The following is a 27233-nucleotide window of genomic DNA, read 5'->3' as shown; positions in this document are numbered from 1 at the left end:
GCTCTTTGTGCTGCTGAGCTGTTTGTTGCAAAACAGACACAGCATTAGTTCCATGTTTAAGAGCGCCGTTGCGTGGGTTAAAACATTGCTTTTAGGTGGATCATTCTACCGTGTCTTCTCCTTCTATCAATGCTTACATTGTTACACTGTTGACGTTAATCTTTATTGAGTGGAAGAAAGTAAAACAGAAGCATTTGATATAGATTATACAGTAGTTTCATTCATATTTTATATTCTACCTTATGGATAGATAGGTTGAGTTCAAAGTTATTGTTACAGTACCACTCTTAAGAACACATAGAGGTATGCATTATCCATTGCATGAGTTTCTTTCATTTTCCACAGATGTCAAAAGTACAAAAGCCTCTTTAACTGCTAAAGTGAAATATTCCAGCATTAATCTTCCTCAAACACACATTAAAAAGCCATGTATTGGTTTAGAAGAAAAAACACACTATCCTTATTCAGGACATCTGCTAAATCTATTCTGACATATACACGGGAAGCATTTTCCAGGTCAAAGTCCTGCTCCAAGTATTTGGAAAAGACAGTCTTGACCAGAATTGACCACAGTTTGTTGGACCAATTTGACCACTGTTTATAGAATATTTACAACATTCGGATAAATATTGCACCACAAAAACATAGGGAAAGCACATACGTTGAATTCTATTTCTAATGGCAAATGTTGTTCAAAGTTCTATTGTAATAGACATAATATTGTTAATCATACATGATTTTGATATCAAGGGACTCTATCAATGGGCCGGGTGGCTAGTTTCAAAAACGTCTAGACAGAATTCTTGAAGTCTGGAGTCTAAACAAGAAACGTAAACGTTGTCATTGGCAACGAGAGGTATCACTTCCGAGTGAAAGGTTGTTCAATTATTTCAAGATGGCTGCCCCCTCGCAGATGGCAACCTCTGAGCTGTACTGCTGGGAAGGCGATTGGGATTTACCGTCTGTCGATACTGAGTGTTTAATTGTATTGGTAAGATATCAATTATGATGTAATTCCAGCAATAACAACACTGCAAGATAGCACAGCTTGGCTGCCTTCATATTCAGTTGCGAGCTAATGTCAATGCTCATGACGTTGGCTTGGACATCACATCTCTCACTGACATGGCTATCTATTAACGTTAGTTGTCTAGCTATTTGTAATAAACATTTTGTCGTAACTACCGGTAACGGTTAGTATATTTACATGATAGTTATCGTTATATGGGCCGTTACCATGTAATTGCATTGCAAGGTGAACATTGTTACATTAGCATCTACGGCTGGCTATCTGGCTAACTTATACCCCTTTCAGACACTTTTAAATTTTCTGAAAGGTTAACAATTGTCGCTGTTGACCCGTTACTGTAGCGGCGTCCTACGTAAGAAAAGGTTATTAGCTAACTTAGCTAGCTAACGGCAGCTAAATAGCAACAACAGCAGCATGCGCTGGCAATTTGCAAATAAATCTCACAAGAATGTAGAGAATTGAATGTACTTAGCTAACCTCAATCAATGCAAACAAGCAGGTGTAGTTAAACAGCTGTAAGTACAGTAAACCTTCACTCTACCTGCCTTTGTGTGTGTCTTAGTGAAGGCTACTCAGAGGAGGAAGGGGAGGACCATCCTACTCAGTGAATTTCAGAAAAATACAAATGGTGAAACATTTTAAGTTAGCCTTTTTAGATGATAAAACCATACTAAATATATTCACAAAATAACTGATTTAAAACAGTGTTTTGCAATTAAGTTCTACAGTAGCCTTAACAGTGCCCTCTAGGGTAGCACCATGGTGTAGCCGGAGGACACCTAGTTTCCGTCCTCCTCTGGGTACATTGACTTCAATTTAAACCTTAGAGGCTCATGGTTCTCACCCACTTTCATAGACTTACACAGTAATTATAATGACTTCTGGAGGACGTTCTCCAACCTATCAAACCTCTTGCAGCATGAACTGACATGTTGTCCATCCAATCAAAGGATCAGAGAATGAATCTAGTACCGTAAGCATAAGCTACAGCTAGCTAGCACTGCAGTGTAAAACATTTGGTGAGTAGTTGACTCAGAGAAAAACAATAGTTTTACAGTTTTGAAAAAATGTATTTCTTAAAAAATTAAGGAGAAGCAGCAAGGTGAGCGAGAGAGAGGGGAGCTAGCTATATTTTTAGTTAGTTTACCTTTAACTTACTTAGCTAGCTAATGCAGCTAATTTAGCCTACTCAACAACCTGACACAAACAGAGAGGAATGCTATTTTTATGTTAGCTAACTAGTTAAGGCTGTCCTAGGTAAGGTATGCTTTCGATTTTATTAATGTATTGCCACCGAGCCCATTGGTGTAACTGCTAAACTGCTTGCTGTTCACTGGACTGTGTGATTGTACACATGGATTGGATTGTTTACTAACGTGTTAGTTCTAGTAGCTATGTTGACTATGATGTTAACTGATATGGTGACAACGATGTAGGCTATGTAGGGGTTAGCGTTAGCGATTATGCTATGACAGTTTGGCTTGTAGAGTTTTTTTTTTTGCCTGGTCACAGACCGATGTTGTGTTGTGCACTGAAGTCCACAAGTGAAGGGAAAAGGAGAGAGGAGGAGACCGCGTAGATGCGAGAAGGATTTATTCAATGAGCAAAGTGAACTGTGTGTGCGGGTGATCAGGGGTGTATTCATTCCACTGATTTCTTTTGCAAAACGTTTATTAAACGGAACGAAACGGGGATGAATTTGTCAAATTGAAACTTTGGACAAATGATTAAACCCCAGATCAGCTAGATACAGCCAAGATTGTTCCAGGCGGTATTGAATGTGTTACTGTCTGTCACCCTGTCACTCCAATTTGTCTCTCAGCCTGTACACCTACGTTATAAACTTTAATTTGTAGTCTAGGTTGTAGCAACAATGGGTATAGGGCACATCTTTGTATCATGTAGTAGCCTAAACCTATCAATGTTACATTGAGCTGGGTGAATGGAATAGTAATGACAGTCCTCCCTAATCCTAAACTGCACCGACCACTACTGGTGTGAGTGTTTTTTGTTTTACTATCATTGTGGGGACCAGAAGTGGGGACATTTTGCCGGTCCCCACAAAGAAAATAGCTATTTCAGTCTTAGGGGATAGGTTTAGGGTTATGGTTACAATTAGGGTTTTAGGTTAAGGTTAGGGAAAATAGGATTTTGAATGGGAATCAATTGTTTGGAAAGGAAAGGGTTTACTCAGTTGTACAACTGAATGCATTCAACTGACCCCACAAGGGTAGTAGAACAAACGTATGTGTGTGTGTTGCCATACAATATTCTGCAACACAGCTATAATAATAGGCCTAGATTGAGAAACAATGGCATTAAAGCAACTAGCTACATGTTGTGACACCCAAAGAATCCTAATAATTATTAGGATCTGGACTGGACAGTTTATGACCTGTCATCTAGGCTATCCCTAACTACTGGTGCCAAATGTTTGAACATATGATTGATTACCTGTCAATCATGAATTATGAACATTACAATCATAATCCATAAATTCAACATAGCCTAACACATGATTAACCACACAGACCATGCAGGTGTTCGGCTACCCTCCCAAAGTTATAGCCCTAAAGTTGACAAATGAAGAGGAAGTAATGAAGGAATCTGTGCCGTGTGCAATCTTGGAAGACATCTGGAGCGAAGAGAAGGCTATTCTTAAGGCTATTGTCTGGTGCCCTTTGTCTTACATGCACCTCTCTATACACAGCTTTTATGGGATATGGCTTTATTAGCTAACTCCAAGTCTCTCGCTACACTGCATCAGAGGCAACTCTAACTGGCTTTAGTGCCCCCCTCAGTTTCTTACAGGAAATTCCTGGTATGTCCATCATACATTTTAGTCATTTAGCAGACGCTCTTATCCAGAGTGACTTACAGTAGTGAATGCATACATTTCATACATTTTCCCCCCCCGTACTGGTCCCCCGTGGGAATCGAACCCACAACCCTGGCGTTGCAAACACCATGCTCTACCAACTGAGCCACACGGGCCCATGGTTTAGTTCTCATGGTACCCATGTATACAAACCCCAAAGATTGTGTTGTACGTATCTGACTGGAAGCAGTGTTTTTGATTTAGCTGAACATTCTTCCAATGTAAAACCTCTAATGTTCCATTTGGTTTGCTCTTAATACAAGGCCACCCAAAACATCTAATGTATTACAGTAAACCACAACATTTCCATTGTGCATGTTCAGTTAAATGACTGATGTGTTCACAAGCCACATACAACCGCTTATAATACCTTGCAGGCTTGAGTAAACCAGACTTGAGCATCATAAGCTACCTTTTCCTCCCTGGCAAATTTTCAGACGTTAAACAATTTTTTTTAACATGTATATTTTGGACCCACATCTTACTGGAGGGAACAAGATGTTAAATGTGGGTCTGGAAAGTGACTTTCCTCCCCTGATACTTTTTTGGTGGTTGGAAAATGCAAATCTTGCTTGCTTTTAGTTTGTGTCTCAGTGTCGTCTCTAAAACCACAAATTGGCTATTGAACTGCAGCCATGTTAGTGACACATCATACTCTTGGACAAACTCTTGTCTGGAAATGAGCAATTTCATTCAGTTTTCCAGGATGCCCCCCGGGTTTTCACTGCAACTGGGTAAATTTGTGTCTGATGATGTGTCACATTCATAGACCTCATTCTTTCCATTCAGTGAACTGGCAAAGTGTCACTTCATTTAGGCTAGTGGTCTGTACATTCCACCTATTAGGTAATTGCAAAAGTGAATTAGAGAACCCTCCAGATTAAAAAAAAAAATAAAATCTATCTTTTTGAGTAACTTAAAAATTACAGCATTAGCATATCTACTTGATGGTTACTGCTGGATTAGCCTATGTTTATAGCATATGTTATTGCCAATGGCTAGTTTAATTATCATAGTAAGCATAGTTAATTAGAAAATCATGTAAGAGATTGATGTTTAGTTAGTAACAGACTGATGCTGGGACTTTTCACTTTACAATGTAGGTCAAACAAAAACAATAATTTCAAAGTTTAACAAACCATACAACTATGCACAGGGACTACTTTTAACAATACAAAAACACATTTACTTGAAGAACAGTGCAGATGCAAAGTTTGGCATACATTTTAAAGTGAAAAATCTGAGTCTCAGCATCACTCTTTTACTGTGGAATTGTACTTAGCCTAACCCTAGTCTAGTGATACCCTTCCACTGGTAGTCCTCTTATTTGTAAAACAAATTCAGTAATAGCCTACCATGTCTTTCTACTACAGGTAAGTGGCATTCATACATATCTAGAAGAGGAGTGTCTCTCTTTACATTCCTCAGATGAGAAGTGTGTTGCTCTGTTTTATTAAGCAATGACGGAAAAAAATTATTGGCAGTGTAGGCTAGCACTCAATTACGAGCACATGTTTGTAGTCTCTCATGCAGAGGAGAGGACGGTGGGGTCTGAATACTTATGTAAATAAGGTAATTCCGTTTTTTTATTTTTAATACGTTTGCAAACATTTCTATAAAAAAAACTATTTTAACTTTGTCATTATGGGGTATTGTGTGTAGATTGTTGAGGAAATGTTTCTATTTAATCCACTTTAGAATAAGGCTGTAACGTAACAAAATATGGAAAAAGTGAAGGGGTCTGAATACTTTCCCGAATGCACCAAATAATATATACACTGAGTGTACAAAACATTAAACACCTTCCTAATATTGAGTTTCAGCCCTTTTGCCCTTAGAACAGTCTCAATTTGTTGGGGCATGGACTGCAAGGTGTCGAAAGTGTTCCACAGGGATGCTGGCACATGTTGACTCCAATGCTTCCCACAGTTGTCAAGTTGGCTGGATGTCCTTTGGGTTGGGGACCATTCTTGATACACATTGGAAATGGTTGTGTGAAAAACCCAACAGTGTTACAGTTCATGACACTCAAACCGGTGTGCCTGGCACCTACTACCATACCCCATTCACAGGCACATCAATATTTTGTTTTGCCCATTCACCCTCTGAATTGCACACATACACAATCCATGTCTCAAAGCTTAAAAATCATTATTTCACTGATCTCCCCTTCACTGATTTAACAGGTGACATCAATAAGGGATCATAGCTTTCACCTGGATTCACCTGGTCAGTCTGTCATGGAAAGAGCAGGTGTTCCTTATGTTTTGTGTGTGTGTGTGTGTGTGTGTGTGTGTGTGTGTGTGTGTGTGTGTGTGTGTGTGATGGTATGCAGTATGCACAATCATTTATTCTAGCTAGGCCTACACCTAGGCTACATATCTGTATAGGCCTACCAATATACACTGCTCAAAAAAATAAAGGGAACACTTAAACAACACATCATAGATCTGAATGAAAGAAATAATCTTATTAAATACTTTTTTCTTTACATAGTTGAATGTGCTGACAACAAAATCACACAAAAATAATCAATGGATATCCAATTTATCAACCCATGGAGGTCTGGATTAGGAGTCACACTCAAAATTAAAGTGGAAAACCACACTACAGGCTGATCCAACTTTGATGTAATGTCCTTAAAACAAGTCAAAATGAGGCTCAGTAGTGTGTGTGTGGCCTCCACGTGCCTGTATGACCTCCCTACAACACCTGGGCATGCTCCTGATGAGGTGGCGGATGGTCTCCTGAGGGATCTCCTCCCAGACCTGGACTAAAGCATCCGCCAACTCCTGGACAGTCTGTGGTGCAACGTGGCGTTGGTGGATGGAGCGAGACATGATGTCCCAGATGTGCTCAATTGGATTCAGGTCTGGGGAACGGGCGTGCCAGTCCATAGCATCAATGCCTTCCTCTTGCAGGAACTGCTGACACACTCCAGCCACATGAGGTCTAGCATTGTCTTGCATTAGGAGGAACCCAGGGCCAACCGCACCAGCATATGGTCTCACAAGGGGTCTGAGGATCTCATCTCGGTACCTAATGGCAGTCAGGCTACCTCTGGCGAGCACATGGAGGGCTGTGCGGCCCCCCAAAGAAATGCCACCCCACACCATGACTGACCCACCGCCAAACCGGTCATGCTGGAGGATGTTGCAGGCAGCAGAACGTTCTCCACGGCGTCTCCAGACTCTGTCACGTCTGTCACGTGCTCAGTGTGAACCTGCTTTCATCTGTGAAGAGCACAGGGCGCCAGTGGCAAATTTGCCAATCTTGGTGTTCTCTGGCAAATGCCAAACGTCCTGCACGGTGTTGGGCTGTAAGCACAACCCCCACCTGTGGACGTCGGGCCCTCATACCACCCTCATGGAGTCTGTTTCTGACCATTTGAGCAGACACATGCACATTTGTGGCCTGCTGGAGGTCATTTTGCTGGGCTCTGGCAGTGCTCCTCCTGCTCCTCCTTGCACAAAGGCGGAGGTAGCGGTCCTGCTGTTGGGTTGTTGCCCTCCAACGGCCTCCTCCACGTCTCCTGATGTACTGGCCTGTCTCCTGGTAGCGCCTCCATGCTCTGGACACTACGCTAACAAACACAGCAAACCTTCTTGCCACAGCTCGCATTGATGTGTCATCCTGGATGAGCTGCACTACCTGAGCCACTTGTGTGGGTTGTAGACTCTGTCTCATGCTACCACTAGAGTGAAAGCACCGCCAGCATTCAAAAGTGACCAAAACATCAGCCAGGAAGCATAGGAACTGAGAAGTGGTCTGTGGTCTCCACCTGCAGAACCACTCCTTTATTGGGGGTGTCTTGCTTATTGCCTATAATTTCCACCTGTTGTCTATTCCATTTGCACAACAGCATGTGAAATGTATTGTCAATCAGTGTTGCTTCCTAAGTGGACAGTTTGATTTCACAGAAGTGTGATTGACTTGGAGTTACATTGTGTTGTTTAAGTGTTCCCTTTATTTTTTTGAGCAGTGTATATTTTGATTTGTTTCACATTTTTTTGGTTACTATATTATTCCATGATTTTGATGTCTTCACTTCACTATTATTCTACAATGTAGAAAATAGTAAAAGAAAATCCCTTGAATGAGTAGGTGTGTCCAAACTTTTGACTGGTACTGCATATGTTATTTTTTTGAGCGGTATATTATTTATGTCTTTTAGACCTGTAGGGTATTTTCAATCTAGCTAGTCTTCAGTTTACGACCAAAGATAAAAAGTTGAGGAGGAATTTCCTAATAAAGTTGTAGCCATGATGTCAGCTTTTGATGTGTTTAATGACATTTTTTCCAACTGGTTGGGTAACTTTGGCCAACAGCGGACAGCTTCTCTCCATTCCTCCCTCCTAACTTTCACTAGCTATTCCATTATTGAAGATCTAGTTCTGAGATCTGTCCTTCACATTGGAGCACCAGGCCCAATGTTGATACTATTGCTGTACATTGTACACTCTAAAGAAGCTATGAATGTGTACTGAACTTGACTTCTTACAAATGTCTGCTTGTGATTGTGATATGATCAGTTTGACATTGTTGTGGGCAGACCCTAAATTACATGATTATATTTCTTGAGGTAAAGGGTATTGAATGACTATCTAAATTATTTTAGATGTGTTATCGGTTTTGATGATTGTAGGTTGCATTAAAGCAATAAGGCCTTTCTCAATCCCCTGGGGCCAGCTGAAAGTGGGGTTTGTAAGTACTTGCGGACACTGGAAGGAATTACCTCTTCCATGAAATGACGTTCCGTCACGCCTGTCTGCAAGCATAGTCAGGTAGAGCTGTTCAACTCTGCCAAACCACATTTATAGGAATGTCATTTTATGTATAGCTATCTATCAGCCAGACACAATCATAAATGTTGCTGTGCATTTGCCTTGTCAGTCTACAGTGCAATGTGTCTTTAGGCTACTTTGTATCAAGTCTGCTGCAATATAACAATTGCTTTGAGATCCATTGAAAGGCATATTAATGTAGTGGATTACGGTTTGCTTATTTCATTCTGGAATATGATTTTCCTTGTGAGTGCAGGACACAGTAAGCAGAAATGCAGGACCATACCTTCCATGAATGGTGACCTGGGCCCAGATTGACACAACCTTCTTTAAGAATACATTTCTTCTAAACTGCCATTTTTTCCATAACGCTTAGATTTATGAAGATTGTCACGCAAAGTTGCAAAAAAAAATATTGGAAATGTTCTTGCTCTATTTCTTATGTTTCTCCTTAAGCAAAAAGTTAAGAAGAAATTAGATTCTTGAAAATAAAGTTATTGGATTTGTTCTTAATTCCAACATAGCTAAACCCTTGTCCTAAACTATGGGCAGTGAGACAATAAGCTCATGAAAGCAATTGAACATGTTTAATTCACTCACAAACTTTATCTGACAGTTTCTGGATTGATTATTTTAAACCCAAGAACATGTTTTAGAACAGTAATCTCAGTACGAATTATGCTAACATAATTGCCATTGCTGGCTAGATAGCTAGCTATATTAGTTGCCTAGCAACAAACATTTAAAGAACATTCATTAAATCTTAAGATATTATTGAGCAATTGCACTTACGAACTATCTTATGAGCTTGTTTTTTTTCTTAAAAGCTTAGGTTTTTGTGTAAGAAGTGTTTTGTGAATCTTGGAGCTGGTCTTAGTTTGAGAATGTAGGCTATGTTTAGACACCTAATCCGTTTCTATTAGGCCTATTCAAGTTTCTCCTTCACAAGCCTTTTTACTCTGGGATTTTACTGCGTTCCTTCTACTTTTTCAATCTCCTTATAGGCTATTTATCTCTTCAGGAACAGTTTGTTACATCACAACTGGCACAGCTACCTGCCACTCCCCTTCCCTTGCCTACTTACACTGCATGCTCCAGGACTCTTTCAGGCAGGGCAGGCTCCACATCCATTCTTCCATAATCTCCATCCGAACAGTCTAAAGCAAGAAATGCCCCTCGCCCATTGATAACAATAAGTATTGTGTAATCTACAGTTGAAGTCGGAAGTTTACATACACCTTAGCCAAATACATTTAAACTCAGTTTTTCACAATCCCTGACATTAAATCCTAGTATAAATTCCCTGTCTTAGGTCAGTTAGGATCACCACTTTATTTTAAGAATGTGAAATGTCAGAATAATAGAGGGAATGATTTATTTCAGCTTTTATTTCTTTCATCACATTCCCAGGGGGTCAGAAGTTTACATACACTGAATTAGTATTTGGTAGCATTGCCTTTAAATTGTTTAACTTGGGTCAAACGTTTTGGGTAGCCTTCCACAAGCTTCCCACAATAAGTTGGGTGAATTCGACATTCGCAGAGTACGACCCTGCCTCACATAGGAAGCGGCGCAGGTCCTAATCCAGGCACTTGTCATCTCCCGTCTGGATTACTGCAACTCGCTGTTGGCGGGGCTCCCTGCCTGTGCGATTAAACCCCTACAACTCATCCAGAACGCCGCAGCCTGTCTGATGTTCAACCTTCCCAAGTTCTCTCACGTCAGCCCGCTCCTCCGCACACTCCACTGGCTTCCAGTTGAAGCTCGCATCTGCTACAAGACCATGGTGCTTGCCTACGGAGCTGTGAGGGGAACGGCACCTCCGTACCTTCAGGCTCTGATCAGTCCCTACACCCAAAGAAGGGCACTGCGTTCATCCAGCTCTGGATAAGAGCGTCTGCTAAATTACGTAAATGTGCATTTTGGCCCATTCCTCCTGACAGAGCTGGTGTAACTGAGTCAGGTTTGTAGGCCTCCTTGCTTGCAAACACTTTTTCAGTTCTGCCCACGCATTTTCTATAGGATTGAGGTCAGGGCTTTGTGATGACCACTCCAATACCTTGACTTTGTTGTCCTTAAGCCATTTTGCCACAACTTTGGAAGTATGCTTGGGGTCAATGTCCATTTGGAAGACCCATTTGCGAACAAGCTTTAACTTCCTGACTGATGTCTTGAGATGTTGTTTCAATATATCCACATAAGTTTCCTGCCTCATGATGCCATCTATTTTGTGAAGTGCACCAGTCCCTCCTGCAGCAAAGCACCCCCACAACATGATGCTGCCACCCCCGTGCTTCACGGTTGGGATGGTGTGCTTTGGCTTGCAAGCCTCCCCCTTTTTCCTCCAAACATAACGATGGTCATTATGACCAAACAGTTCTATTTTTGTTTCATCAGACCAGAGGACATTTCTCCAAAAAGTACGAACTTTGTCCCCATATGGGGACGGTAGTCTGACTTTTTTATGGCGGTTTTGGAGCAGTGGCTTCTTCCTTGCTGAGTGGCCTTCCAGGTTATGTTGATATAGGACTCGTTTTACTGTGGCTGTAGATACTTTTGTACCTGTTTCCTCCAGCATCTTCACAAGGTCCGTTGCTGCTGTTCTGGGATTGATTTGCACTTTTCACACCAAAGTGCGTTTATCTCTAGGAGACAGAACACCTCTCTTTCCTGAGCGGTATGACGGCTGCGTGGTCCCATGGTGTTTATACTTGCGTACTATTGTTTGTACAGATGAACGTGGTACCTTCAGGCGTTTGGAAATTGCTCCCAAGGATGAACCAGACTTGTGGAGGTCTACATTTTTTTGGTCTGAGGTCTACATCCATAGGTACTCCTCCAATTGACTCAAATGATGTAAATTAGCCTATCACAAGCTTTTAAAGCCATGACATCATTTTCTGGAATTATCCAAGCTGTTTAAAGTCACTGTCAACATAGTGTATGTAAACTTCTGACCCACTGGAATTGTGATACAGTAAATTATAAGGGAAATAATCTGTCTGTATACAATTGTTGGAAAAATTACTTGTGTCATGCACAAAGTAGATGTCCTAACCGACTTGCCAAAACTATTGTTTGTTAACAAGAAATTTGTGGAGTGGTTGAAAAACTCCAACCAAAGTGTATGTAAACTTCCGACTTCAACTGTACATTGTTACATCTACCGGTGTTTATGTCCCACATGGATTAGGGACAGGTTTTTACAAATAATTAATTATTTTAATTAATTATAATTAATTGCAACTGCGCAAAGTTTTTTCCCATCCTTTTCAGAAGGCTCAATGTCTCATTCCTAGTGTCAACCTTTAATTTCATCCTTTTTGTGTTTCCGGGTGTTTTATCTTTGGGGTTCCTGAGTGGCGCAGCGGTCTAAGGCACTGCATCTGTGGTATAGGTATCACTACAAGAAATTTAGAACCAGGAACAGATATAGCCCTTTGTTCTCTCCAGACCTGACTGCCCTTAACCAACACAAAAACATCCTGTGGCGTTCTGCATTAGCATCGAACAGCCCCCGTGATATGCAACTTTTCAGGGAAGTTAGAAACCAATATACACAGGCAGTTAGAAAAGCCAAGGCTTGCTTTTTCAAGCAGAAATTGTCTTCCTGCAACACAAACTCAAAAAAGTTATTGGACACTGTAATGTCCATGGAGAATAAGATAACCTCCTCTCAGCTGCCCACTGCACTGAGGATAGGAAACTCTGTCACCACTGATAAATCCACTATAATTGAGAATTTCAATAAGCATTTTTCTACGGCAGCCATGCTTTCCACTTGGCTACCCCTACCGCGGTCAACAGCACTGCACCCCCCACAGCTACTTGCCCAAGCCTTCCCCATTTCTCCTTCTCCCAAATCCAGTCAGCTGATGTTCTGAAAGAGCTGCAAAATCTGGACCCCTACAAATCAGCCGGGCTAGACAATCTGGACCCTTTCTTTATAAAATGATCTGCCGAAATTGTTGCAACCCCTATTACTAGCCTGTTCAACCTCTCTTTCGTGTTGTCTGAGATCCCCAAAGATTGGAAAGCTGCCATGGCCATCCCCCTCTTCAACGGGGGGGGGGACGGGGGACGACGACGACACACTCTTGACCCAAATTGCTACACACCTATATCTATCCTACCCTGCCTTTCTACGGTCTTCGAAAGCCAAGTCAACAAACAGATTACCGACCATTTCGAATCCCACCGAACCTTCTCCGCTATGCGATCTGGTTTCAGAGCTGGTCATGGGTGCACCTCAAGGTCCTAAACGACATTGTAACCGCCATCAATAAGAAACAATACTGTGCAGCCGTATTCATTGACCTGGCCAAGCCTTTCGACTCTGTCAATCACCACATCCTCATCGGCAGACTCAATAGCCTTGGTTTCTCAATGTGTCAAATCGGATGGCCTGTTGTCCGGGTCTCTGGCAGTCTCTATGGGGGTGCCACAGGGTTCAATTCTTGGGTCAACTCTTTTCTCTGTATACATCAATGATGTTGCTCTTGCTGCTGGTGAGTCTCTGATCCACCACTACGCAGACAATGCCATTCTGTATACTTCTGGCCCTTCTTTGGACACTGTGTTAACAACCCTCCAGACGAGCTTCAATGCCATACAACTCTCCTTCCGTGGCCTCCAACTGCTCTTAAATACAAGTAAAACTAAATGTATGCTCTTCAACCGATCGCTGCCCGCACCTGCTCGCCCGTCCAGCATCACTACTCTGGACGGTTCTGACTTAGAATATGTGGACAACTACAAATACCTAGGTGTCTGGTTAGACTGTAAACTCTCCTTCCAGACTCACATCAAACATCTCCAATCCAAAGTTAAATCTAGAATTGGCTTCCTATTTCGCAACAAAGCATCCTTCACTCATGCTGCCAAACATACCCTTGTAAAACTGACCATCCAACCGATCCTCGACTTCGCCGATGTCATTTACAAAATAGCCTCCAATACCCTACTCAATAAACTGGATGCAGTCTATCACTGTGCCATCCGTTTTGTCACCAAAGCCCCATATACTACCCACCACTGCGACCTGTACACTCTCATTGACTGGCCCTCGCTTCATACTCGTTGCCAAACCCACTGGCTCCAGGTCATCTACAAGTCCCTGCTAGGTAAAGTCCCCCCTTATCTCAGCTCATTGGTCACCATAGCAGCACCCACCTGTAGCACGCGCTCCAGCAGGTATATCTCTCTGGTCACCCCCAAAGCCAATTCCTCCTTTGGCCCTCTCCTTCCAGTTCTCTGCTGCCAATGACTGGAACGAACTGCAAAAATCTCTGAAACTGGAAACACATCTCCCTCACTAGCTTTAAGCACCAGCTGTCAGAGCAGCTCACAGATCACTGCACCTGTACATAGCCCATCTATAATTTAGCCCAAACAACTACCTCTTCCCCTACTGTATTTATTTATTTATTTATTTTGCTCCTTTGCACCCCATTATTTCTACTTTGCACTTTCTTCCACTACAAATCTACCATTCCAGTGTTTTACTTGCTATATTGTATTTACTTTGCCACCATGGCCTTTTTTTGCCTTTACCTCCCTTCTCACCTCATTTGCTCACATTGTATATAGACTTATTTTTCTACTGTATTATTGACTGTATGTTTGTTTTACTCCATGTGTAACTGTGTTGTTGTATGTGTCGAACTGCTTTGCTTTATCTTGGCCAGGTCGCAATTGTAAATGAGAACTTGTTCTCAACTTGCCTACCTGGTTTAATAAAGGTGAAATAAATAAATAAAACTACAGACCCTGGTTCGATTCCAGGCTGTATCAGAACCGGCTGAGATTGGGAGTCCCATAGGGCGGCACACAATTGGCCCAGCGTCGTCCGGGTTAGGGTTTGGCCGGGATAGGCTAAAGGTTATCGAGTATAGCCTGGTGACTGTGGTGTCTAGAGTTAGGCAGCCTATCCCACAGTCATGTTTAGATGCTTGCTGTTTGTTTTTACACACTGTCTATTGGGTCCTAGGGGTCGGCCTTAATGGAGGTGTTCATGCCTCCCTACCCCTCCCTTTATGTCAGTGGAATTATTTTGGGCCCAGCTCGGATGCTTCCTGGGGTATTTGGCCTGTTTAAAAAAAAATAATAATAATTATACAAGGCTGTGGAAACTAAGGTATGTCTGGCTCAAGATGTTTTAGCTCAGTGTTAATCTGTTAATCATCTCCCTTTACTTCAGGCTTATGCAAAGTTTGCAGGCGCACCCCTCAAACTTCACAAGATCGGCAACCCCTGGAGAAGTCCCACTGGTAAGATGTCTTCTCTTTTGTTTTTAGAGCCTTTAATTTTTTGTTGTCTGAACTTGAGAAACATGGCTGCATTAATTTACTTCAGAACTAGGCATATTCTCCTATAATCAAAGGGAGCACAGGGAGACTAATAAATGGAATGGAAGGAAAATGTGCTCTCTATAAAATGGGCAGAAAATAGATCCTTCTTTTCCCTTTGTTCTTGTTGTTATTCCTTTCTCTTTTACTACATTATTTCTCCATCTGTATAGTATGTTTTTCTTGATTCTTACTTTCCAGACTTAATGTCTTCCCTCTCTTCACCAATGGCTCTCCTCTGTCTTTTCTCTCTATTCTTCATCTCTACATTTACTTTCTATCCCACTCTCCTGTTCTCTCTCCATCGGTCTGTAATGGTCACATTAACAGTGGCTGTTAATGAGTGGTGTTGTGAGGTGCCTGTCTTTATGATGCATTTTTCCCCTTTTGGTAGGCTCCCTGCCTGCCCTGAAGACCAGCGAGAATGGGAGCCTCTCTCGGCCCAGTGACATCATCATCCACCTCAGGAAACAGGTGACCGAGAGACCACCTGCTCATGTACAGCACAGTCCTCTACTTTGTCTGAAAGAGTTGCTCCATGCTCTGTTACACACTTTCTTAAAGTGAATTATGGCCCCTGAATTCAAAACTTCTGATGGATTCTCGTCACAACATTTCCTATGACCCGATTTCCCATTGAGAAAAGCAATGCCTCCTATGATCTTTCCTCCCATCCTTCAAGCTCAATGAAATGCACACTTTAGCTAATGCCCAGATGGAACCCATTAGCCAAGATAATAACTGCCCCCTGACTGTGGTAGGTTGGTTGTGAGCTACTGTAGTAGGGATGAAAGAAACCACAATGCAAAGCAGATTGGTAAGTGCTGTGGTGGTGTAAATGTGAGCGAACGGGGGAAAGCCTGGTGAGATCATCCCAAAGGATTAGACAGTAAAGGGGTAAGGATGGTGGGGTTTCCAGACAAACCTCCCAAAGTCAGTCAAAAACTGCTTATTTTACCCTCCGGAGCGAGGGAGGGAGGGAGGGAGAGAACCTCTTAGATTTCCAATCATGTTGAGCTCTTCTTGATCCCAGCATGCACCATTTCAGACTGACTGCCCTTCAGTCATGAGGTTAGATGGAAAACACTTGACCTAGACTGCCAGGAGTCCCATAAAGGCCTTCACTTAGAGGTAGCTTTTCAGTTTTTTGAATGGGTTTCTGGAGAACATAGAAAGTGATAATGGTGTAATTGGGCCAAGGCGGCTCATGGTATTGTTCCAGAAGGGCTTTAAAAACTATTTTGAATATCTGACGACAGTAAGACTGGTTTAAAAAGTTGTGGTCCGTGAATCCTGTCGTGATGTTCGTGAAAGGTGATGAATCTCCTGAAGTGTATTGTGATATGATCCTATCTTTCAGAAATACAATGCCGATTTCGACCTGTCTGCCAAAGAGGGAGCAGACACTCTGGCCTTCGTCTCACTCCTGGAGGAAAAACTGATGCCAGCTCTGGTGAGGATCACTGTTACTCAGAGAGAACAAGACAGATAGATAGGGAGGGGGCTGAAGGGAATGAGAGAGAGCGTGTGTATGTGGAGAGAATGAGTGAGGAGGTTGTAGAAGACATTTCTGCAAGAATGAGATGACGTGGGAGATGTCACTAGTTGTGCACTAGTGACTGGGTTGTGCCACATCACTCCGATTATGGCAAAAAGTTATTAGGATTTGCTTAATTTATTTTATTTTGTCACATAACCGCTTTTTGTCTTTCTTAATCTCGCTTCTCTCTGTCTTGCTAGAAATATTGTAGGTAATTATACCTGGTGCTTCATTGTGTCCTATAAAGAAATACCTCAAACGTTGTTTCCTGTGCCAGCAGAACCGTGTCAACATGGAACAACCTGTGGCTTCCTGCAGCACTTTGAAGTGGGATAAACAGCCACTGTGCTCTCAATGCCAAAATGTGTAGCTCAACTGCTGTATTTTGTGTTGTTTAAAATAATCTGAATATCCTAAGGATTCTAATTCATAGTAGCTACTATGTCATTACCTCTAGCTTGTGGAAGCCCTTTTGCATCTCTTTCACACTTTTGTGCTTCTCTCTTTCTGGTCTAGGTCTATACTCGGTGGATTGACCCTAAGAACTATGTGGAGGTGACTCGGCGCTGGCACGCGGAGCACGCCCCATTCCCCCTGAACTTCTTCCTGCCCGGCAGCATTCAGCGCCAGCAGCTGGAGAGGCTGAGGCTGGTCAGGGGAGACGAGGAGTTGACAGCAGGGGAGGAAGTGGAGAAGGAGGTGAGTGGAGGGGGAGATGGAAGCGGTAGGGTAGGTACACCCAAGGCAACTGTTGTTTTTAATAGTCTTTCTAATCTTTCCAAATACAATTTTATTATGATGCCCTTTGCAACCAGTCTAGTATGTGGGGCATACTGTATTGGTACCATTTCATTTATATTGTTTATACAGAATTCTTAATGTAAAAAATAACACTGGGATGATTTTTTTTTTAAATGGTATGAAGGAAAAACCTTATCTACATATATTGTTGAGGAAGCATCACTCTGCAAAAATGTCACCTGATACCAAAATATGCAGTTGGCAGTCATGCGTTGAGGAAGGAATCCATGCTGAAACACCTGTGCACAGTAAAAAGCAATAAACAATTTTCTAAATGAAAAAATAGGTTCAGTGCCAACCACATGTTTTGGTTTTGAGTTCTTGTCCAGTTCGGTCTTGTACAACACTCATTTAAATATACCACTGCCGTTAGCAAGTTAGACTACTACTTTTCATTAAAAACACATAAAAATGGCCATAAAATTCCAGGTGTGTGAATTGGGATAGGTTATCAAAAAAAAAAATAATGATGTGTGAATAGGGCCATTGGGGGTGTTACGCTGTGATTAAACCATGTGAAGATTGGACTTGCCTCCGTAGCTGAGCTGACTCATGCTTCAGACATCATTGCTCCCTGTGATGATGTAATGGTTTATAGGGTTGCCATGGGAACTCAACTTGTTTCCCAAAGCGCTGGTCCAGGGCAAAGCCTTACCTAAATACACGGCTCTGGTCCAGGGTACCTTTTTTTCAGTCTTGTAATGGTTAAAGACTTGTAATGGTTAAAGCCCCCCCCCCAAAAAAAAAAAACACCATTCTGCACTAACTGTAAATTTTTATTCAGACATTTGGAACAACACAAATAAATAATCATAACATTTAAAACTATATATATACAAAAATAAGACCTATACATATCAAAAAGAAGTAACAAATAACAAAGACAACAAATTGTAGTATATAAATACAAATAAAAAAGATCATCGAATTATTACACTATTACCCTATTGCTAACAAAAAACACACAAATAAAACTAAATTGCACAAATCCTATATCCCACAAATATACAAATAGAATTATACACTTATGAAGAAGAGAACCTGATTATTACACTATTGCACTTCAAACAAGAAACACAAACTAAATTGCACAACTAATTGCATTAGTACTGTACAAAGTTAGAGGTGCGCTATTTGATAGATTCCCCCGCTCCCCCTACCTCGGGCTTCCAGTGGGGAGACCTGAGGTCAACCTACTCCCGTTCCATCCCCATCTCGTACTTCTGTGTGGGAGACCTTCCCAGGCAGTAGCCTGCCTAGCTCAAACTAGAATCAGGGCGCCCCCCCCCCGACAAGGTTAATTGACCCACAGTGCCACACGGTGACATGATATCATTTATGTGAATTGCAAATGAGCGATAGAAAACCAATTGCGCAAATGTCACCACTCTTTTTAATTTGTTTAATTTTTATTTTTTTGTCCGGGTGCCACATGCCACCCCAGGCAAGATGCCGCCCTGGGCGGCTGCCCATGTCGCCTATGCCTCAATCCGCCACTGGTTCTCTCCACGACGCAAAGCGGAGTGCCTGGACACAGCCCTTAGCTGTGGTATATTGGCCATATATCACAAACCCCCGAGGTGCCTTATTGCTATTATAAACTGGTTACCAACGTAATTAGAGCAGTAAAAATACATGTTTTGTCATACCCATGGTTTACGGTCTGATATACCACAGCTGTCAGCCAATCAGCATTCAGGACTCGAACCACCCAGTTTATAATAAGGAATATATCATGATTCAAAATGATTTGAGAATTTGGCCTGATGTCGGTTTGTCAACACCTTTCTCTCTGCAGCTGTACCGCGATGGTAAGGAGTGTATGAACCTTCTCTCGCAGCGGCTGGGCTCAAACAAGTTCTTCTTCGGAGACTCGTAAGTCCACACAGAGAGGTTCTACCTCAATACATTAAACTGGGAATTCAGCACCTCAACTTAATTCACTTGCATGGCATCCCTATGCATCTCTAACTACATGACACTGTTCCCTCCAGACCTTCATCTCTGGACGCTTTTGTCTTTGGCTACTTGGTGCCCATCCTGAAGATGAAACTGCCCAATGGAAGTCTCCAGCAGCACCTCAAGTCATTGGACAACCTGAGCCACTTCTGCTCCAACATCCTGGCGCTCTACTTCCCCAGTGAGGGACGAGGTGTGGGACCACATAACATACTGTACATGCAGTATGATATTGTATTCAATGATATCTATTATATAACTTGCTATTGTTGTTTAACTTTTGAATTCCATGTCTCACTTTTTCTTGTTTATCTTTTGTGCAGAAGATTTTAGTCGCAAGGTGTCCTCCCAGCCTGAAGGGGGTGACGCTGATAACGAGCCGGGTAAGAGGCGCAAGCAGCTGCTGTCGGTCCTGGTGGCCCTGGGCGCCATGTTGAGTTACGCCCTGCTCACCGGCATTGTGGCTATTCAACACGTCCAGCAGGAGGCACTAGACCACCGTTCCCCAGGTCTCAGGTCACTCTCCTCCAACGAGGAGGAGGATGAGGAGGGCTGAGGATGGGGAGGAGGAGACGGCTGCAATTCAAAACTGATCACCTGTGTCTATTCCTAATTCTTCGTTGACGCTCCCTCAGAAGTCTGGAATGACTGGATAGGTGTTAACCAATATGGCAGAAACTCCAGTTAGCCTTCTAGACTTGGTGGAACGTTTACTCTACTGCTGATGCCTCGACAATCCCTTCAGATCCTGGAGGAGGACTCAATACGAAGAAGGGGCAAGGGGTTGGTGTTTGATTGGGCCAAAGCAGTAGAGTATGATGAAGAGGAGGAGGAACACTGTGGAAATATGCATTAAGATGCTTCAAAACTCACCAAGAGTGCTTCGATGTCTTACTTGGAGAATGTTTGGATGTTTTCTCTGCTTTATTTTGACTCTGTCATTGCACGATAATCATAGATTCAAGTCATGACTTTGCTTTTCTCAATTTCCTGGTGCTTTATCTTATCCAAATGAAAATACTTTTTTAAAGTTATATTATTGAGGGAACAAATCCCAGGTAGCATTCGTGAAAATTGAATTGGTACTGGATTCTTAGTAGCATTAGCACATTCTTTCTGAACACTTGCCAAAATAACCACCATCTAGGTCTCTAGATTATTTAACTAGGCAAGTCAGTTAAGAACAAATTCTTATTTTCAATGACGGCCTAGGAACAGTGGGTTAACTGCCTTGTTCAGGGGCAGAACGACAGATTTTGTACCTTGTCAGCTCGGGAATTCGATCTTGCAACCTTTCGGTTACTAGTCCAACGCTCTAACCACTAGGCTACGCTGTTTAAAATAATAATTTCAACAGAGGAAATGAAGGGGTGACTTCTTGGTTTATGTCCTTTTCATATTATTGCTTGTCAGGCTGAGAACTCTTTTATACTTTTTCACCTACCATGGTATTGAGGGCCAGGCCTGAAGTTTGGGGCATTTTAAATGTTTCAGGGCCACTTCAAAATCTTTTGGAAGTTGCCCTCCCAGTGAAATTTGCGCTCAAACAACATGTGCATAATGTGTGCTATAGTGAAGACTGTGCTGGCCCTATTCCTGCATTGCATCAAGTCAAAGCATCATTCAATAAAAGAAACAGCGGAGTTCAGTAAATCACTTTAATGTTCCAATACATCAGCTCGCTGTGTAAAGGCTTCCCCTGCTTTAGGATGATAGGCTACTGTTGATCTCTTCTGCCATTACATTATTGTTTAATTCAGAGTTGCAAGAAGCTCTTTGACTTTGTATTTTTCAATTTCTTAAAGGTAGCCTGTTGGAGAGAAATAATTTATACTATGTAAATTTGTAATGCAGTTGTTAATAGAGTTAACCTTATTCAATCTTGGTTTGAGGGCAGAACTAATGTTACACACAGGTTGCCATACACCTTAACCCTAAACATTTCTTGCCTAAACTTAATCCAACCCCCTGAACCTGCCTAACTTTAACCAATTAGGATTACTTGCCTAAATTTAACCAAGCACATTTGTTTCTGCCCTCGAGGCAAAGCTGCCCTCAGGACCAGATACAATAGATATATGCCAAAATGAGGATGTGGGGTGTAAAGATGAGGATGGACCCATATTGAGGGGGGAACACCTGTAGCATGAATATATAGCATTTTTTTATAGTGTGAATAGGAGTTGAAAAACCAAACTAAATATATTCATGTTGGCTTTATTTTCATGGTTGAATAAATGGGTCACATACATACTTTAATATTGTGTGGAGGAGATATGTTTTTTTTGTGTAATAACTATTGTGATAGGCCTATCAAAAGTTCAGGGTATCTGGGACAGGGGTACTTGTGCTTGGAAAGATAAAAGAGCATTCTGCACCTCATCTAACATGTGACAACTCATGGATACATATTTCCGCCTGGTTTCATAGATTAGACGTAACATAGTAAATCCAGGAAACTCAAATTACACTGAACAAAAATATAAATGCAACAACTTCTAAGATTTTACTGAGTTAGAGTTCATATAAGGAAATCAGTCCATTGAAATAAATTCAGTAGGCCCTAATCAATGGATTTCACATGACTGGGAATACAGATATGCATCTATTGGTCACAGATACCTTAAAAAAAAGATAACCAGTCAGTATCTGGTGTGACCACCATTTGCCTCATGCAGCGCAACACATCTCCTTCGCATAGAGTTGATCAGGCTGTTGATTGTGGCCTTTGGAACGTTGTCCCACTCCTCTTCAATGGCTGTGCGAAGTTGCTGGATATTGGCGGGAACTGGAACACGCTGTCATACACGTTGATCCAGAGCATCCCAAACATGCTCAATGGGTGACATGTCTGGTGAGTATGCAGGCCATGGAATAAATGGGACATTTTCAGCTTCCAGGAATGGTGTACAGATCCTTGCAACATTTATTGCCATCGATAAAATGCAAGTGTATTTGTTGTCCGTAGTTTATGCCTGCCCATGACATAACTCTTCATCCTTGAAGAGCACACTTCTCCAGCAAGCTAGTGGCCATCGAATGTGAGCATTTGCCAACTGAAGTCAGTTTTGACGCCAAACTGCAGTCAGGTCACCCTGGTGAGGATGACAAGCATGCAGATGAGCTTCCCTTAGGCGGTTTCTGCCAAATTCTCTAAAATGACATTGGAGGGTGCTTATGGTAGAGAAATGAACATTAAATTCTCTGGCATAAATTCAGGTGGACATTCCTGCAGTCAGCATGCCAATTGCACACTCATTCAAAACTTGAGACATTTGTGGAATTGTGATGTGACAAAACTGCACATTTTAGAGTGGCCTTTTATTGCAACCAGCACAAGGTGCACATGTGTCATGATCATGCTGTTAAATCAGCCTCTTGATATGCCACACCTGTCAGGCAGATGGATTATCTTGACAAAAGAGAAATGCTCACAAGCAGGGATGTAAATACATTTGTTCACAAAATACGCTTTTTCTGTGTATGGAACATTTCTGGGTGGTATTCAAATCTCATCATGGACAATTTTAGCAACTTTTCAACTACTTACTACTTTTTAGCTACTTTGTAACTACTCAGCATATTTGTTAACCCTTCCCCTAACCAACATCTTCTGTTGACGCCAGCGGCAAGGAGTCCCGCATTGGCTCATGTTGACGCAGAGTTTTTGTTTTGTTTAGCATGTGCGTGCGTGCGTGGCGTGGCATGCGCGTCTCTTTCCGCATCGGAATATTTGAGATCCACCCGTTTCTTCCCCCTTACGCGTTTTGGAACAATCACAGAGCTACACCCCGATTAAAAGAAACTCCCTCTGCTTTCAATGAAATCTCTAGGGGCTGAGTTTAATGGCCTTAAAAAATTATCTGGGAAAGAATTTCTGTTTTAAGAGCGGGGAAAAAACGCAACACTGCATGTGCGCAATCTGCAACAATGAACAGAGGTCAGGATATCGGCTGGATTTAGTTTGGTAAATAGTGCTATAACGGTGAGTCATAACATATTCAACTCGACCGGGATAAGACAATACATTCACTCATATTTTCCTCTCAGGAAAACCCATATGAAAAACCAGACACTGGAATCCAAAACCATACATAGTACAGGCCTGTTGGAAAGGTGTCAATCCAGAAATGTGGCAACAATGAGTGGGTCTATATTTTGCATAGGCCTATCCAGTTGTCATCATGGTCCAATAAAGAAAATGTATGAGAAATATATTTTCTCCATCACATGCTGTTAAACCCAAGTTGCCCCGGCAACACATAAGTAATCAAACAAAAACATTTCACAAGCTGAAGGATAGGAAAAGAAGGAGGAGGGCTGGAGACTTGAGGAGAGAAGTTTTATTCATGTAGAAGATTTACTCATGTAGCCTTTTCATGAGAAAGCGAAATGGCCATTTTACAAAGATTCAAAATATTTGTTAAATGTAGTCATTTCTGTAGCCTTCTGTTAACACTGATATTAAAATTAGATTTGTGTGCTTTGTACACATGCAGTAATACACTTGGTAATGACATGCTCTCCAGTGCACATTCATACTGGGAAAAAATAGAAATGCAACAATTTCTAAGATTTGACAGAGTTACAGTTCATATAAAGAAATCAGGCCATTTAAATAAATTCCTTAGGCCCTAATCTATGGATTTGACATGACTGGGAATACAGATATGCATCTGTTGGTCACAGATACCTTAAAAAAACAGGTAGGAGTGTGGATCAGAAAACCAGTCAGTATCTGTCGTGACCACCATTTGCCACATGCATCACAACACATCTCCTTCACATTGATCAGGCTGTTGATTGTGGAATGTTATCCCAGTTGTTGGATATTGGCGGGAACTTGAACACGCTGTCGTACACGTCGATCCAGAGCATCCCAAACATGCTCAGTGGGTGACATTTCTGGTGAGTAGGCAGGCCATGAAAGAACTGGGACATTTTCAGCTTACAGGAATTGTGTACACATCCTTGTGACATGGGGCAGTGCATTATCATGCTAAAACGTGTAGTAATGGCGGAGGATGAATGGTACGACAATGGGCCTCAGGCTCTCATCACAGTGTCTATGTGCATTCATATTGCCATCGATAAAATGCAATTGTGTTCCTGCTGTTATGCCTGCTCATACCATAACCCCACCAACATCATGGGGCACTCTGTTCACAGAGTTGACTCAGCAAACCAATCGCCAACACAAAGCCATACACGTGGTCTGCGGTTGTGAGGCCAGTTGGACGTACTGCCAAATGATCTAGAAATTAACATTCAGTTATCTGGCAACAGCTCTGGTGGACATTCCTGTAGTCATCATGCCAATTGCACGATCCCTCAAAATTTGAGACATCTGTGGCATTGTGTTGTGGGACAAAACGGCACCTTTTATTGTCCCCAGCACAAGGTACACCTGTGTAATGTTTAATCAGCTTCTTGATATGCCACACCTGTCAAGTGAATGGATTATCTTGGCAAAGGAGAAATGCTCACTAATAGGGATGTAAGCAAATGTGCACAAAACATCTGAGAGAAATACACTTTTTTTGTGTGCATGGTACATTCATGGGATCTTTTATTTCAGCTCATGAAACATGGGACCAACACTTGACATGTTATGTTTATATTTTTGTACAGTTTAGTTACAATGGTTTTGTGCTACTTTCAATAACAACATAAATTTATTTAACTGTTATTTCAATTATTAACCATGTTTGCATCCACAGTTTTTATGCAAGTAAAGTTATACTATACAAAAAAATCATAACAGCTGTGATGGAAACAGGAAGTTTCAGTAAAATTGTATAAATGCCAACAGATAATTTCTTCATTAGACATGGTGGGTCTGTAAAATTAATAATGTGAGAAATTGTGGTGGAAATGCATTTTGGTGCAAACATTGATTTAATAACAATTATTTTGAAGTATACTTGGAGTCACGCTTTGATATGGTGTGTGGTCCTCCCACTAAGGACTAACCTGCAAATCAATTTATAACATTTCTGACATGCGTTTTTCAGGATATTTTTGTTGTTATTCTGTCTCTCACTGTTCAAATAAACCTACCATTAAAATTATAGACTGATCCTTTCTTTGTCAGTGGGCAAACGTACAAAATCAGCAGGGGATCAAATACTTTTTTCCCTCACTGTAAGTTATGATGAACTTCACAGGGTGGTGAAAGTGTGTGGTGATCTTGATACTCCTTTTCAAGAAATGTCATGGGTCTTATTCTGGTGACATGATGAAAGCTTGACTGCCGTTAGAGAAATAGAAATATTCTCGCTGTTACCCATAATAATCTCATCATGTATTTGTATTTATATTTATTATGGATCCCCTTGGCAGCAGCTACTCTTCCTGGGGTCCAGCAAAATTAAGGCAGTTATACAATTTTAAAAACATTACAATACATTCACAGATTTCACAACACACTGTATGCCCTCAGGCCCCTACTCCGCCACTACCACATAACAACAATACAAAATCTATGTGTGCGTGTGTGTCTAGTGCGTATGTTATCGTTTCTGTATATGCATGTGTCTCTGCCTATGTTTGTGTTGCTTCACAGTCCCCCTTGTTCCATAAGGCGTATTTTATTTATTTTTTGTATCACATTTTACTGATGGATCAGTTACTTGATGTGGAATAGAGTTCCATGTAGTCATGGCTCTATGTAGTACTGTGCGCCTCCCAAAGTCTGTTCTGGACTTGGGGACTGTGAAGAGACCTCATGTGGCATGTCTTGTGGGGTATGCATGGGTGTCCAAGCTGTACGCCAGTTGTTGAAACATATCAATACCTCTCACAAATACAAGTAGTGATGAAGTCAATCTCTCCTCCACTTTCAGCCAGGATTGATTGACATGCATATGATGAATTTTAGCTCTCTGTATGCATCCTAGGGCAAGCCGTGCTGCCCTGTTCTGACCCAATTGCAATTTTCCTAAGTCCCTTTTTTGTGGCACCTGACCACACGACTGAACAGTAGTTCAGGTGTGACAAAACTAGGGACTGTAGGACCTGCCTTGTTTTTAGTGCTGTTAAGAAGGTAGCGCAGCAATTGTTGTATCAATATGTTTTGACCATGACAGTTTACAATCCAGGGTTACTCCAAGCAGTTTAGTCACCTCAACTTGCTGAATTTCCACACTATTTATTACAAGATTTAGTTGAGGTTTAGGGTTTAGTGAATGATTTGTCCCAAATACAGTGCTTTTTGTTTAAGAAATATTTAGGACTAATTTATTCCTTGCCACCCAGTCTGAAGCTAACTGCAGCGCTTTGTTAAGTGTTGCAGTCATTTCAGTTGCTGTAGTAGCTGACGTGTTTGCAGCTTGATGAAAGCCAGTTAATATTTAAATCACCCATAAAATATACTTCACTGTTGATATCACATACATTATCAAGCATTTCACACATGTTATCCAGATACTGACTGTTAGCACTTGGTGGTCTATAGCAGATTCTCACAAGAATGGACTTTAGCTGAGGCAGATGAACCTGTAGCCATATTACTTCAAAAGGATATAACATAAGATCCTCTCTAAGCTTTACATGAATGTGGTTCTGAATATACATTTATATATTTTTTTACATTTTAGTCATTTAGCAGACACTCTTATCCAGAGTGACTTATAGTAGTGAGTGCATACATTGCATGAAATTAATTCTTTATTTTTTTATTTTTTTTACTGGCCCCCCGTGGGTGGGTTCGATGGCATTGCAAACACCATGCGCTACCAACTGAGCCACAGGGAAGACCTATAAACAGCAACTCCTCCACCATTTGCATTTCTGTATTTTCTGTCAATGTTTTAACCTTGTATTGCTACCAAAGGTATTATCTATTATAAGTGAGTTTCAGAGATAGTCAGAATATGAATGTCATCTGTTACTA

General features: G+C 41.6%; 1 protein-coding gene across 2 annotated transcripts; it reads left to right on the top strand.

Moving 5' to 3' along the window:
- The first annotated feature begins 856 nt into the window (after positions 1 to 856).
- On the top strand, positions 857 to 21598 carry LOC106580080 (metaxin-1). 2 transcript variants are annotated; one of them, XM_014160711.2, is made up of 8 exons: positions 857 to 991; positions 14892 to 14961; positions 15434 to 15513; positions 16400 to 16492; positions 17096 to 17278; positions 19179 to 19255; positions 19375 to 19532; positions 19666 to 21598. In XM_014160711.2, exons 1-8 carry the CDS (start codon positions 896 to 898, stop codon positions 19893 to 19895), a joined length of 987 nt encoding a protein of 328 aa, XP_014016186.1. In that variant the 5' UTR covers positions 857 to 895; the 3' UTR covers positions 19896 to 21598. The 2 variants fall into 2 exon arrangements, with proteins under 2 accessions (XP_014016186.1, XP_014016177.1); XM_014160702.2 differs by having other exon boundaries at positions 19663 to 21598.
- Positions 21599 to 27233: the final 5635 nt, after the last annotated feature.

This window comes from Salmo salar, chromosome ssa02 (assembly GCF_905237065.1).
Source record: "Salmo salar chromosome ssa02, Ssal_v3.1, whole genome shotgun sequence".
Lineage (NCBI taxonomy): Eukaryota > Metazoa > Chordata > Actinopteri > Salmoniformes > Salmonidae > Salmo > Salmo salar.
This window is presented reverse-complemented; position numbering and strand designations above follow the sequence as displayed.

Bases quoted from the DNA above. Each gene is read 5' to 3' on its own strand.
- LOC106580080 (XM_014160702.2), top strand. From the start codon at position 896: ATGGCTGCCCCCTCGCAGATGGCAACCTCTGAGCTGTACTGCTGGGAA. The intron at 992-14,891 runs GTAAGATATCAA...CCTTTACTTCAG, and splicing joins CTGAGTGTTTAATTGTATTG to GCTTATGCAAAGTTTGCAGG. The intron at 19,533-19,662 runs GTGTGGGACCAC...TCTTTTGTGCAG, and splicing joins CTTCCCCAGTGAGGGACGAG to AAGATTTTAGTCGCAAGGTG.